General features: G+C 39.8%; 1 protein-coding gene across 5 annotated transcripts in view; it reads left to right on the top strand.

Moving 5' to 3' along the window:
* The first annotated feature begins 5,872 nt into the window (after positions 1–5,872).
* RANBP3L (RAN binding protein 3 like) overlaps positions 5,873–12,761 on the top strand; it is a 54,968-nt gene continuing 48,079 nt past the window's right edge. For 3 of the 5 annotated variants that reach the window (XM_019983165.2, XM_070774757.1, XM_070774756.1), the window contains exon 1: positions 5,873–6,451. In XM_019983165.2, the coding sequence (XP_019838724.2) occupies positions 6,370–6,451 (82 nt within the window). In that variant the 5' untranslated portion in view covers positions 5,873–6,369. The remainder of the gene's footprint in view (positions 6,452–12,761) is intronic. The other 2 variants (XM_070774755.1, XM_070774758.1) reach the window with 2 other exon arrangements.

Genomic DNA, 12,761 nt, shown 5'->3' on the forward strand with positions numbered 1-12,761 from the left:
GATTTTGTGTGTGCTCAGTCGCTAAGTTGTGTCCAACTCTTTTGGACTCTTTTGGGAGTCCATGTGGCTCCCATGGACTGTAGCCCAAGAGGATCCTCTATCTATGAGATTTTCCAGGCAAGAATTCTGGAGTGGGCTGCCTCCTCCAGGATGAATGGGACTAGTGACCTCATAAACGAGACCCCTGAGGGCCCTCTTCCCCTCTTCCCACCACGTGAGGACACAGTGGGAAGTCAGTTGTCTGCAACCTGGAAGAGGACGCTCACTGGACCCTAAACATCCTAGCACCATGATCTTGGAAGTCTAGCTCCCAGAATTGTGACAAGAGATTTCTGTTGTGTTTAAGCCACTGGTCTATGATGCTTTATTTTAGCAGCCAAAGCTAAGACACAACCTACCTGAATTTTTAGAAATAGAAATAAAAAACTGGTATAGAAGGGAAGTATACAGTTGAGAAGTCATGAGTAAAATGACTCTTTGGTTCTCTTTAAATGAGAGTGTCATTTTTACATAAATCTAGCCTTCTTTCAGGAGAAGGCAATGGCAACCCGCTCCAATAGTCTTGCCTGGAAAATCCCATGGATGGAGGAGCCTGGTGGGCTGCAGTCCATGGGGTCGCTAAGAGTCTGACACGACTGAACGACTTCACTTTCACTTTTCACTTTCATGCATTGGAGAAGGAAATGGCAACCCACTCCAGTGTTCTTCCCTGGAGAATCCCAGGGATGGGAGCCTGGTGGGCTGCCATCTATGGGGTCCCACAGAGTCGGACACGACTGATGTGACTTAGCAGCAGCAGCAGCTGCCTTCTTTCTCTGCCATAAAGGTCTCTTGATGATCATGGCCCAGATACTTGAGACTGGACCCCAGTATTGTTACCATTGTTTATAAATTGTATTCATTACTGCCATATAAATACATTATGAATATTAACATTTCCTATATTTGTGTATGTTTTATAAAATGTGGAGTAAAAGATTGAATGGGAAATTTGAAGAATTTCTTTCTACATCCTGATAAATTTAGCACATTGCCTATTTATTGTACCTTTTCAATTAGATTCATTCAGTAATTATACTTTAAAACTTTTTATAGTGGAAATGTAAAAAAAAAAATAATAGGCATGAAAGTGCAATAAATCCCATGTACCCATCATTGAGTTTTAATGATTATCAATTTATGATCAATTTTATTTCATCTCTACCCCCATATCTCTTGTCTAAATTATTTTGAGACAAATCCCACATATAAAAATTTTTAATTAAATTATATTATACTCCACATAACATAAAAAAAATGAGTGAAAGGGAAATTGAGAAAGAAAAAGAGAAAATGAATGAAGAAAGAAAGGAGGAAGGGAGAGGATGAAAGCATAGTTTGTTTATTATTTTATTCTTGCAAATGTAAATTCAAACGAATAACAAGAGTTTGATCTGGTGCAAGTTAGTTTGCTTTAATTTGGAAATGATCCCAATTAATGAGTATTTACCTTCAAAGAGTTCAGTTCTGCTGAGAATCCACTGACCCTGATGCCTGTGTTTAGATGGAATTCAGATGGAATTCAGACTCTGTAGGAGTATGTGCTGTTACCTAGAATGGTGGACAACATGGAACCAGAACCATTGCACTCTGAGTTTCCTTGCCACTTAATAAACAAACAAAATAAAACTCAGTATTTCTCTACCTATGGCTTTATTTTGTTGTGTTTTCATTTTGGCTAAAATCACATCCATAATCAGGTAGCCTTCCTATAGTCTCAGATACAGGTAATTATTCCCTCAGCTCACAAATAAAGGACCCCATTCTTGTGGTCACTGGGTAAAAACACATGGGTTTATCCTGAGGCAAAGGATAAACCTTATCCTGAAGCGAGTTTTACTAATTGACCTTGGACTCTGCTGACCTCCAGAGGGAGCCCTATGGCAGTCAAATCTGAGACTCACCCATGAAAGGTCAAAATTAGTTTGAATTACCAAGGCAATATTTATGGAGTGTGGCAACATTTCTGATAACCTAACTCACATGTTGGCATTCAATAGTAGCAATTTTAGAATAGCAAGCAACTTAAGTAAGCAATCTGGTGCCATGCCAGTGTAGCCTCATGAACCTATTGACAGGAGCAAGTATTCAAGCATAACACTCTCTAATACAACCATTTGCCTCTCTTTTGTTTTTCCAAATAGCAATCACAGGGTCCAGCCAACTGTATTACTTGGGAAATTCTTTGCGCTGAAGACATGCAGTAAGTTAGAGTAACATGACTCTGAACTGCTTAAAAATACTGCCTTGATGGTACATTAGGATGTGTGTGTTAGTCGCTCAGTCATGTCTGACTCTTTGCAACCCCACAGACTGTAGCCCACCAGGCGTCTATGTCCATGGATTCTCTAGGCAAGAGTACTGGAGTGGATTGCCATTCCTTTCTCCAGAGGATCTTCCCGACCCAGGGACCAAACCCTGGTCTCCTGCATTGCAGGCAGATTCTTGGATATACATGTTAAATAAGCCATTGTGAGATTCTGAAACTCAACATTCTCATCCACACAGTATCTTTGGTGGAAGGAAGAGTTATTTGGGGGAAAAAAAAAAAAAAAAAACTACCACTGGCTGATATAAAGGAGCAAGGATCTGTTATTTAAAAGCGTAGAAAATCTAAAGTCTTAACACTAGTTCAGATTGAATTGCATTAAGGTTTCTGTGTCTCATAGTTTTCTGTGTCTGCATTCTATCATATCAAGGGCCTTGAGTCTTATGCTCTGGCAATGAGAGTGATGAATACTATGGCTTTGTATTTATATAATACTTGTGCTTCAGAACAGTCTGCTGCTGCTGCTAAGTCGTGTCAGTTGTGTCCGACTCTGCGCGACCCTGTAGACAACAGCCCACCAGGCTCCCCTGTCCCTGGGATTCTCCAGGCAAGAACACTGGAGTGGGTTGCCATTTCCTTCTCCAATGCATGAAAGTGAAAAGTGAAAGTGAAGCTGCTCAGTTGTGTCCGACTCTTAGCTACCCCATGGACTGCAGCCTACCAGGCTCCTCCGTCCATGGGATTTTCCAGGCAAGAGTACTGGAGTGGGTCACCAGTGCCTTCTCTGTCAGAACAGTCTAAAGACCCTCAAAGAGTAGGTAAACCTGTTAACTAGATATCATACATACTTTTGAAACAAGGCAGATTATTATTAAACAAGTAACTCACTTGTGAGCTAATGTATAATGTATGATGCTTTTTAAACATGGTTCAATTGAAAGAAGAATAAGGAAATTTCTCCTGTAAACTGAGAACCACTTAGATTATAAAACTGATATTTTATTATTAGAATTCATAGCTTTCTGAGAATTCTAATCATAAAATATCAATTTTTCCAGTATCACCCCAAAGCAATAAGATCAACTGTCTGATAAGACTGACAAGATCAACTGTCTAAGTGTGACATGCCATTCTACTCTATTCTTCTGGGAGTACAAAGCCACAGGATAGGCAGAAAGGATATGGGAGAGAAGAACTTAAATCAAGGAAACTGGTAGCACCATTGTGGCATCAGAGAGAGCTGATAAATGAAGAAGCTTGGCTTTCAGAGGATTCTAATTCATTTTTAAACAATCTGCAAGCAAAAATGCCAAATATTATTCACCTGTTTCTTGACCCAACCAGATTTCACCTTTTGCATTCTGACTTCTTGCTTTTTCTTATAAGCAAAAAGCAAAGTACAACATGCCCATTATGAATTACTAACCTGGTGGTGTGTCTGGCATATGGCTGATACAGCTGACGTTATTTCATGTACTCCTATGACATGCTCCTTTCAGCTACACTCGCTTATTTCCAATGGAAATTGGAGAGTCAAAACACAGTCCTCTGAGAGCAGAAGTGTAACTAAACAGGCAGTGTAAGAGCATGCTCTTGACTCAGTTGCAGGGCCACTGCCCAGGACTCACTCAATGATGCACGACAGTTGGACACAGAGAAACCAGGTTCAAGGTTACACAATACAAGCTCTAGGGCCAGAAAGCTGGCTGATAGCCTCTATGGTCAGCTGAGCATTCCTTTTCTTGTCTTTTTTCCAGCTTCACATCCATTCATGAGTAAGAATGATGGAGGCATCAAGCGGGCTTCGTTGAAACACTAGACCTTACATTAGGATAAATGTAGATGCTAGTCTCCAAGCAACATTTCTCAGTGAGAAACCTACAGAAAGAAAAACATTTAAGAGACATAGCGACCAAATACAATGTGTGGACTTCTGGGTCCCAATTTGAACAAAATAATACCTGGATATTTAATTACACTAAGGAATCATGCTTAATTATTAAAGGGGTGACACTTTTATTATGGTTCCATTTTTCAAAGTCCTAGCATTTTAGGAAGACATGTTGAAATATGTATGAATGCAATGATGTCTGGGATGCTTCAAGTGGTGGAGTGAGGCGGAAAGGGGTTGTGATGAAACACAGATTTGCAACAAGATTATGCATAAGCTACTAATGACTAACTCTAACCAATGAGTGCACAGGACTTATTATGCTATATTCTTTTTTCTTATTCAGATAGATAGGTAGGTAAAATATTTCTCGTTATAAAACACTTTTAAAAATATCAATTTTTCCCAAGGGCTTGCTTGTAGTTTTGTGGGGAATTTGATTTACTTATATAATAATAGGTTTAGTGAGACCCATAATCTGATAGAATATCAATAGCTTTATGTAACTCAGCAAAACAATACCTCAGTCCCCTACCATGATCATTGTGAAGCAGGAAATAAATACCAGCCATTTAAAGCAGAAACTATGGTTCTCTAGTAAATAAAAGAATTCTTTTATTTCAGTGGAATCCTTTTATTTCAGTGTAGCTAAGCACTTCTATAAGCTGTTACACTCTGAGTTACTTAAAAAACTGCAATAGATGAATTATATATTGAAATTATATATATACATAGTAAAAGCAGCTTGATAAAAATAGTAAGAATTATGAAAGAGCAATCACGCATTCTGTAAGAGCTTTCATAGCTCAGAGTACTCTTGGGAAGCTCTTAGGTACCTCAAAGTAAAATGAGGATTCCCACCAAGATCTGACTACGAGGTAAACTTCTAGTTAGGGTGTCAACTAGATACCCTAGCTGTTAGCACCAGTTTCCAAATGTGCCCTGGAAGATGCAGGTTCCAGACTCTGTGGCTAAACAGCTCTGCCTTTCCCTTTGTCCTGGCCCACAACCTCATTTCTGAATATGTAAGACCTGTGAGTCTTGAAGGGCAGGATCTACCAGCATTCATTAAAATTTCAGGGGTAGCAGTTCCCAAGTTCCATGAAGGGTGTTCAGGATTTGTTTTCAAGCTGTAATGAAATATGCTATTATATGCTATAATATAAACGATTTTCAACATTTCAGTAAAGTGTGCTATTTCAGCACAAGAAAACACTGGAAATAGCTTTGTCTTATGATCTGAAAATAGTATCTAAGGGGAAACAGATCCGTGGAAAGATAATGTTTTCTGTGTTTATTTTTCTTCCCGAATTCCAAATAATTGCTTTGGCAGGTGGCTCTAAAGCTGCCCCTTTCTGAAGACTCAGAGGTGTTTACAGAAGTTAAAAGTTCTAGCAGTACATTTCCATGAGCTCATTAGCAGTTCTCTTAGATTTCACGTACACAAGTGAATAGCCATGCTGTAAAAACTCCTGCTTTAAGGTTTCCTTTTAATTACAAACAAAACAGCAGAAGTCAGATATGTGATTACTGCAACATCAGGGCATCTTTTCAGAATCCTGCTTTGGTCACTATCATTCAAAGCAACTCTAAATGCCATTTTCGCCTGCCTCTTTATGCTAATCAGCCTAGCCCACTCGGCTCCTCCTTCTTCCAGCCTCCCTTAAGAACTGTTCACTTTCAGCGGTCACGGAGGGAAACTCAGACCAGGCTTAGAAATCTCTTGATTTAACTCAGTAGCACTTTTTCTTTCCTTTGTGTATGGGTTAATCTGCAGTCATCTCTAAATACTCAGGACATTAGATTCACATCCACAGAAGGAGTCAATAATTGCAAAACTATAATCTGTTAGAAAAAGGGTTACTTCACAGGATTTTACACTGTAAGAGGGGAAGTTTCAATGTGCTTTGAAATAAAAGAAGAATTAGTTGTACTTTTAATCTTCATGTGTAGGAGAAGCTACAAGTTGGTAAATATTTATTTCAAGAATCATGACTAGGAAGCACTTGGAAATGTATTAGAGAAGTAAATGTTTTTCCAGGCAAGGACAGGATCTGCTTGTACCTCTGTAGTTCTGGGTAACGTGTGACACCGTTCTAGGTGACAGGCCAAGAGAAGGGATACCCTACTATCCTGGATCCACAGCCATACTGCCAGTACCCTGTCTACCATGCAAAGAAAAGGCAGTAGCCACCTGTTCAACAGTGTGCACACCTGTAGACTGAAGCTTCCTCAGGAGCAGCAACATCAAGGTGAGTCAGTCAAGCTAATGGGTGGTGTGTTTTGTGACCTCCTGTCCATTTGGATTCTTGGAAGGATGGTGGGCTGGGGAAGTACCTGTTGTGAAATGCTTTGCAATCTTTCATTTTTAAATTTTGAGAATAGACATAACAGTGACGCCTAAGGGTGAGTTTACTTGCATTCACTGTTGGTTTTTAAAGGGCTACAGAAGACCATAGAAAATGCCTAGTCCTTGGAGCTGTCATTCTGAAACTTATGTGGTTACATTTCTAGCCACTGTCATTTTTCTAGAGTATTCTGGATTTTGTGTAATTCAAAACACCTATCTAGGCAAGGCTGAATCATCTACAGGGGGAATTTGCTAAGAATGGCTTTAAGTTAGTCTGGACATTTTCCCTTGTCCGACCACTACTGGTACCCTTTTGGATTTAGAGCCCAATCTTGTCTAAATCTCTGGCTCATTCATTTATGGGCGAAAAAAATACATTCTTGGGTCTTTCCCTCTTATGGCTCTGGAACAAATGGAGACAGACAGGGGAAAGTGTCACATTTCACAAGATGGGCACTCATTCAGACTGAACTGTCTACCTTGCAGCCATTTTCACCATCAGTCTTAAAACTTCAGATCCACTGCTCAGCCAGCTGCATCAATTAGCAGCAGATGGTTGATATGAATAGACAGGATGATCCCTCAGTCCATTCCGTCAGGGACACCAGGGACAGTTGTAGAAAAGGCTGGATGTCATGGATGACATCACCCTCCAGATGTTAAGGATTTACCCCAGACATTTCTAACTTCTCAATACCCTCACAGGCAAACGGATCTGGCTACAAGCTCTTTCTTTTTCTACAGACACAGTTTTAGATTTCAGTAGCATGGAGTGTGTTGTCTGAAGGGCTGAAACTTCCCATTTGTAAGGTGGCATCTGTGTCCTAGCATTCATGTGAATGTGTCAAGCTACCTCCCTGCTTCAGTCTCTGGACTTCATGCTGTCCAAGGCTTAGCACAGGGTGGGTAGAAAATACTTCATATTAAGTGAAAATAGCAAAAAATTTTAAGACCCTTATGAACCATCATGACTTCCATAAATCATTTTGAACTAACTGCCTTAGAATGTAAAGTCCTAGGATGTGCCAGGGTTTAATCACAGCACTGTAAAATGGACTTGCTCCTCTATTAATGGACAATTCTAATTCATTTTAGGTTTTTTTGTTTGCTATTCATTTTGTTTGAAATGTTGAAAGCTACCTTCCACCTCTCACAATTGTTGATGTAATATTTACTACAGAAATCTTGCTAGGGGGAGCATAAAGGAGACGGTAAAAATCACCTACAAAAATTACCACCTAAACAGATGCTATTAACATTTTAATGTATGTCTTCTAGCCTCTCTTCTTTGCACATGTATAGATTATTCTTTTACTTAATTTTTAAAAGCAATATAGACTTATTTTGTACCTAAAGTTTGCAAACTATTTTTTAACTCAACAATTGAGTATGAACAAATTCCCATGTCATCATATATTCTTTTACAACCTTATTTTTAATAGTTGCATACTATTCCTTCACATGAATACAGGTAAATTCTTTCAGGTAATTCACTACTGCTGGATAGCTCAGTGATTTCTAATTTTTCACTATTACAAGAAACACTTGTTTAACATACACTAATGGATAAATTGTTGCTGAGATGAAATTATTCTTTCGGAAAACATCTCAGAAGTGGAATTTTGAAGTCAAATGATGTGCATATTTTTAAAGATTTTTTTTTGGAAGGGGATAAATGGCCTTCTATTCAGCAGTGTAGAGATATAGTCTCAGTAATACCGGGTATTAATTTCAAGTTGTTTTTTCCAATTTTGTAAGTGGAAAATAGGATCCCACTGTTGTCTTAATTTAAGGCAGTTTGTCTTGATGGTCTCTCCCTTACTGGCCATATCCAGAGCAGCCTGAAAATATCACTGTGATGACATACTTCCCAAAATATCAACAAGATTAGAAGTCTGGTCTATTTCTCAAACCAAAGGTTTTGCCTAGAATATTTTGAAAGCAACTATATTCTTCCACAACTGGGTCTCAAAATATCTGCCCACATAAACCACAATCCATAAAGTTGTGAAGCATGCTAGTTCAATTCAGACTGGCCATTGACTGCTACAAGAAATGTCCTCTAGAGATCTGAGTTGACACTTGGGCAGACACTGGGCAGAGTTTGCCTTCCAGTTATAGTTCTGGAGTTTATAAGCATTTATTCAGTGTAATGGTTCTGACTTTGCCATCAAGCTCTATTTGTACCTTGTTCTTAAGCAAAGTTCAGCAAAGGCCCAAGTAAGCAAAGCCATTTGTTTCAGAGTGAGGGCTGGCTGTGGATTTATTCACTGAGGTATTCTGAGTGAGTGGCTTTGGCCTATCCCAGCCAGACTAAGATTCCAGCATACAGATTAGGATTAATGGACCTTCAACTCTTCTGCAGCATGAACAGATTCAACACATATGCACTTTCCAATCCTCCATGCTAGAGGCTAAAGTTCTTTATGTTAAGTCTGAGGTATTTAATGCTTTCTACCTAGTCACTCACAAAACATGCTTTTTTCAGTGATCACATAAATAAAGTCACCTATTCTTCAGCAGTTATCTGGACAATGACTATGCAGAACGCTGTGCCAGATGCTGGGGAAGTATGCTGAAATAAGCTAACTAAGCCACGTACTTTCCTGTCCACATAGACTTTATTTCCACTGCATGGAAACAGGTGCTATACTAGTCCAGAATGGAAGCCCAGAAAACTACTCTTTCTGCTGTCACTTCTTCTGAGATAGTTCAGATCCATCTGTCTGTAACATCCATCTGAGATCACATTTGTAGACATTAATTTATATGTCTATAAAGACTCAACACAACGTTCAGTACACATTACCTGTCCTAGACGGAATAAGTTTTACAATGCTTTGAAGTTCACAGAGTAGCATCACAGACATTATTTAATTATACACACGTGTATATATATAAACATGCATATACATGTATGTAATGTGTCTGTATACATGCAGGCATGTATGACTTGTGTGTGTACACATGTACGTATACATCTTATTGTACTGTTTCTCTGAAGAACCTTGACCAATATACTACTTCACCTGATTATTATGAGAATTAAATGAGATAATGTCTGTGAAAGACACTTTGTTAACCTCAAAGCATGTACATATATACATACTCTATGTGTACATGCTGTGCTGTGCTTAGTCGCTCAGTCATGTTCGACTCTTTGCGACTCCATGGACTATAGCCCGCTAAGCTCCTCTGTCCATGGGGGTTCTCCAGGCAAGAACACTGGACTGGGTTGCTGCCCTCTTCCAGAGGATCTTCCCAACCCAGGGATCGAACCCAGGTCTCCCACATTGCAGGCAGATTCTTTACTGTCTCAGCCACTGGGGAAGCCCCTATGTGTATATATGTGTGTGTATATTTGTATATGTATGTGTGTGTTGGTTGCTCAGTTGTGTCCAACTCTGAGACATCATAAACTGTAGCCCACAGTGCTCATCTGTCAATGGAATCCTCCAGACCAGAATACTGGGGTGGGTAGCCTTTCCCTTCTCCAGGGGATCTTCCTGACCCAAGGATTCCTGCATTGCAGGGTCTCCTGCATGGCAGGCAGGTTCTTTACTGAGCCATCAGGGAAGCCCCATCAATAAATTTGTATATAGATATAGATATAGATATAGATATAGATATAGATATAGATGGGCTTCCTTGGTGACTCAGCTGGTAAAGAATCCTCCTGCAATGCGAAAGACCTGGGTTTGATCCCTGGGTTGGGAAGATACCCTGGAGAAGGGAAAAGCTACCCACTCCAGTATTTTGGCCTGGAGAATTCTATGGACTGTATAGTCCATGGGGTCGCAAAGAGCTGGACATGACTGAGCAACTTCCACTTTGTACTTTTGTAGATGTAGATACAGAAAGACACAGATATAGAGAGAGGGAGAGAGGTTATTTTTAAGGGACTGACTCACACGATTATGGAGGCTGGCAAGTCAAAAGTCTGTTGTGTGGGTCAGCAGGTTGGAGACCAATGTGAGGATCTAACCAATGTTTCAGTTGAAGTCCAAAGGTTGTCTGCTGGCAGAATCCCCTCTTTCCCAGGAGAGGTCAATCTTTTGTTTTAGTCAGGCTTTCAGCTGATTGGATGAGGCCCACCAAAATTATGGAGGGCAATCTACTTTACTCAAAGTTCACCAGTTTAAAAGTAAGTCTTGTTCAAAACACTCTCACAGAAACATCGGGAATAACGTCTGACCAACTATCTGGCATTGTGGTGCAGCCAAGTAGACCCAAAATTAACTACTACAGGAAAGCATCATTATCCTCATTTTTAAAGATGTGGAAACTGAGAATCTTCAAAGTCAAGTGATTTCTCCAAGGTCACCTGGTTATTAAAAGCTATGTTCAATGTACTGTTTGCTCTATGTCACTGTCTTATAAAATCCACAATTCCTAGTATTACAATATTAAGTTTTTTCATTGGTCCATATTAGAAAACCTCTGCAGATCCAAGAGGCATTGGAATACCTCCTGATTTTCTTTGTATGTTCTGATACCAATTTTTTGACACCAGCAGGGTGTCCTACAATTTAGTTCAATTCTAACATGACTCAGAGTTAGCAAAAACATCAAGAGTTAGGGGCTCAGTCTCACAAGACTGTTCCCCTTCAAATACTGGTTACAACTTTCAGGTGTCTCCAAGATACTTACATTTCTGCCTGGCCCACTACACATTCAAGGTCTCTCACAACCTCTCAGGTTTTAAAGTTTGCTAGAACAATTCTGGCACCCCACTCCAGTACTCTTGCCTGGAAAATCCCACGGACAAAGGAGCCTGGTGGGCTGCAGTCCATGGGGTCGCTAAGAGTCGGACACGACTGAGCAACTTCACTTTCAATTTTCACTTTCATGCATTGGAGAAGGAAATGGCAACCCACTCCAGTGTTCTTGCCTGGAGAATCCCAGGGACGGTGGAGCCTGATGAGCTGCTGTCTATGGGGTCACACAGAGTCGGACACGACTGAAGCGACTTAGCAGCAGCAGCAGAACAATGCACAGAACTCAGGAGAGCTCTATACTCATGATTGCCATGTTATTATAAAGGACACAAATGAACGGCCAAAAAAAAAAAAACAAAACAACAACAACAACAAATGAATGGCCAAATGAAGAGATACCTAGGGCAAGGTTAGGAAAGTCCAGAGCACAGGAATCTGGACTCTCAAGAGTCTTCTCCAATATCACAGTTCAAAATACAGAGCACAGGAATGGGTGCACCACTCTCCCAGGACATCAGTAAGTTCAACGACCAGGAAGCTCCACTGAGCTTGGTGTCTGGAATTTTTATATAGGATTTCATAATGTGGGCATGGTTGATTACATTATTGATCATTATTAAACTCAGTCTCCAGAAGACCTCCATACATTTCTGTTTTTCTTTCACCAAAAAGGAACTTCAAATAGACAATTTTGTTCTATCTGCAAAGCCTTTAAAGTCACAGACTGGTATTAATAGAAACAAATATAGACCATTTAAAAATTATCAGAAAGGGGAAAACTCATATTCTATTTGTTTATCATGTTCAAACTCACACCCAGGACAGAAATCTTTTCCATAATAAGCCTTCCTAATAGATGGCACATATGTGAGGATTTGGAAAATAAATGTAGTCACTTAAACTTCATTTTTCCCACCAATACACATTAGGATGGCTATTATTAAAAAAAAAAGAAAAAACAGAAAACAATAGTGTGGTTAAGAGTGGAGAAATTAGAACCTTTATGCTCTGTTGGTGGGAAAGTAAAATCATGCATCTGCTGTGGACAATAGTATGGTAGTTCCTTGAAATTTTAAAATAGAATTATCCTATGAGTCAGAAATTATACTTCTGGGTATATACGTCAAAGATGGGAAAGCAGGGACTCAAACAGATACTTGCTCACACAATAGCCAAAAGGTATAGGCAGCCCATGTGTTCATCAACACATGAATGGATAAACAAAATACATACAGTGCATTATTCAGTTCAGTTCCTCAGTCATATCCAACTCTTTGCAACCCCATGGACTGTAGCATGCCAGGCCTTCCTGTCCATCACCAACTCCTGGACCTTACTCAATTTCATGTCCATCCAGACAGTGATACCATCCAACCATCTCATCCTCTGTCATCCCCTTCTCCTCCCACCGTCAATCTTTCCCAGCATCAGGGTCTTTCCCAATGAGTCAGTTCTTCACATCAGGTGGCCAAAGTATTGGCGTTTCAGCTTCAG

The sequence above is a fragment of the Bos indicus genome, chromosome 20 (genome assembly GCF_029378745.1).
Source record: "Bos indicus isolate NIAB-ARS_2022 breed Sahiwal x Tharparkar chromosome 20, NIAB-ARS_B.indTharparkar_mat_pri_1.0, whole genome shotgun sequence".
Taxonomy (NCBI): Eukaryota; Metazoa; Chordata; class Mammalia; order Artiodactyla; family Bovidae; genus Bos; species Bos indicus.